The sequence below is a fragment of the Octopus bimaculoides genome, chromosome 3, assembly GCF_001194135.2.
Source record: "Octopus bimaculoides isolate UCB-OBI-ISO-001 chromosome 3, ASM119413v2, whole genome shotgun sequence".
NCBI classification, from domain to species: Eukaryota; Metazoa; Mollusca; class Cephalopoda; order Octopoda; family Octopodidae; genus Octopus; species Octopus bimaculoides.
The window spans coordinates 137,613,797-137,616,076 of record NC_068983.1 but is presented as its reverse complement, the minus strand read 5'-3'; the positions used below and the strand labels follow the sequence as shown (position 1 = coordinate 137,616,076).

General features: G+C 33.6%; 1 protein-coding gene across 1 annotated transcript in view; it reads right to left on the bottom strand.

Annotated features, from left to right (window-relative positions):
- Positions 1–626: 626 nt before the first annotated feature.
- Positions 627–2,280, bottom strand: part of LOC106877743 (uncharacterized) — a 15,790-nt gene continuing 14,136 nt past the window's right edge. Inside the window, exon 6 of the mRNA XM_014926749.2 lies at positions 627–1,630. Within this exon, the coding sequence (XP_014782235.1) occupies positions 662–1,630 (969 nt within the window). The 3' untranslated portion in view covers positions 627–661. The remainder of the gene's footprint in view (positions 1,631–2,280) is intronic.

Below are 2,280 nucleotides of genomic sequence, written 5' to 3'. Positions count from 1 at the left end.
TGAAACCACAGTTGTGAAGAAAACTTTTTAAATACCAGCCATCTGTGCATAATTTCATATTATTTTGTTAATCTGACACCAGTACTTTGACCACTTGATAGTTAGGTTGTTTAACTTTGATCAAGCAGCCCTGTGATCAAAGGGGCTCCAGCTTTGACCATCCTGTTTTTTTTTTTTTCAGGTCTAGTATTTCTAAAATTATATTATCCAGTGAGGGAACATTCTTTTTGAGAAGGGAGATTTGGCTGCTATTTCTAACATACTGAGTGACCATGTAGGGGTTTTACGAGATAAAAATAATAAAGCTGCAGCAGTGAATATTGTTAGAAAGCAAGAAAACCTTTATGTTCAAATTGGATACAAATCATAAAATAAACAATCATTACAATTAGCTTTTCAAATCTTTCTTCATACATAATCATTGGAAATTTCTATCTTTAAGGCACAACTTTTACACTACCTACCATTATCCATTTGCCTTTCAAGTCTACATCCATGTTACCATCTCTAAAACCACAGAGGTCTTAAAATGTAAAAATTACTTCTTGCTTTCTACTGTCCAGTATTACAATATAAAAAGTCTCCAAAGATAGTTAAATGTAGTTAAGCAATATAAAAATAAAAACTTGGTGAATAAAATAATTTATTAAAATATATGGCATCAAGTAAGTTCATCTGTTAAATCTATAGATATATCATTAACTTGTGGTGATAATGATACATTATTTCTTCTGGATGTAAAAGGACCAAAAGAACAGGCACTTTTTCTACTGATTACAGATTGACTGAAAGGTTTATAAAAATTTCTTCCAATGAGACTGGGCTGAGAACACATTTTTTGTACAATACAAGATACAGGAGATAAATCATTGGCCAGAGAGCTTTCAGATGTCTTGGATTTCATATTAGATTTTTGTACATTTGATGTTGCTCTATTATCTGTGGTGTCTGAAAATGGTACGGCAAATACTTTACTGGGCACAGCTAAAGAATCTGATGGCGATGTACGGGATATCCGAAAGGTGCTTAAATTTCTTTTGGATACATGTGATATATTATGATTTTGTTGACTATATATACTGTTTACAGGTTCCAGGGATTTAGTTTGTACACTGGGAATAACAACTAAACTAGTAGAAGAGTTTCTGTTTTTACCTACATCTAATGAACTAACTTCAGATTCCCTTTCAATGGCAATGTTTGTATTTTCATTATGTTGTGTTAATTCAACTTCACAAATGTCATCTTTTATATCAATAATATCTGTAGTGTTAGTTGAAAGAGGTTTGGATGATGATGGCTGAATTGGTGTTATAGTAATGTTTGATGATACAGATGCATTAACTGGCATTTGGTGATATTGTGGATGATGTAATGCAGTTGCAAGTTGACTGTCACACAAATACTCAAATTCACTCATATCTAATTGTTTTGCAATAATTTTTAACTGTTGTAAAATATCTGGATCGAGATCAAGAATCCCATTGTATGCATATTCTGCAAAAGCAGTTAAACCTTCTTTGCTAACTTCCTGTGGTAAGTTAATTTGGAGAAACTTGTGAGAAAGCATATCTGCACCAAATACTGACAACAGTTTAGGACACACAGCAGCTAGGACAACTTTATGCATCTGAAAGAGAAACAGTAAAAAGAAAATTATAATATAATCTCAGTTTATGAGAAACTGCAACAATGAAAAGCATTCTCCCTGACTAATTTGGAAAAAAAAGAAGAGCTTACTCTAAAAAGGACTACATATACTATATTTTCAAGCATATAAGTTGAATCTTTCAAAGCAAAATTTGCAGCTAAAAAAGGCACATCAACTAACACACCAAGACAAAACTGAAGAACCAAAATTTCCATGTGAAATGCAGCAAGATTTGGAAAGATACTGACAACGTTTGAATGTTTACACTACCTGCTTACACTATATACTATATTCACTTGTATACCAGAAAGTACAGCAACAGGAAAACAAATATGTTAAAAAAGTTTAGCAGTGAAATCCCCTGAAATAAACTGTCAGTCTGAATCTAATATATGAGGTCTGGAGATGCCACTACGATAGATTGCTTAATAAAGAGAATGAATGGGAGAAAGAGAGCCTGCCTTATGTCGACCCAATAGAGGGACCAGCTATCCGAGTTGATAGTACCAGGGTAGATAAAGCAATTAAGAGTATGAAGACCGGGAAAGCCCCCGGCCCATCAGGAATCACTGCAGAGATGCTCAAAATATCTGGCAGTGTTGGCTATAGCCTAGTCACCCGTATTACGA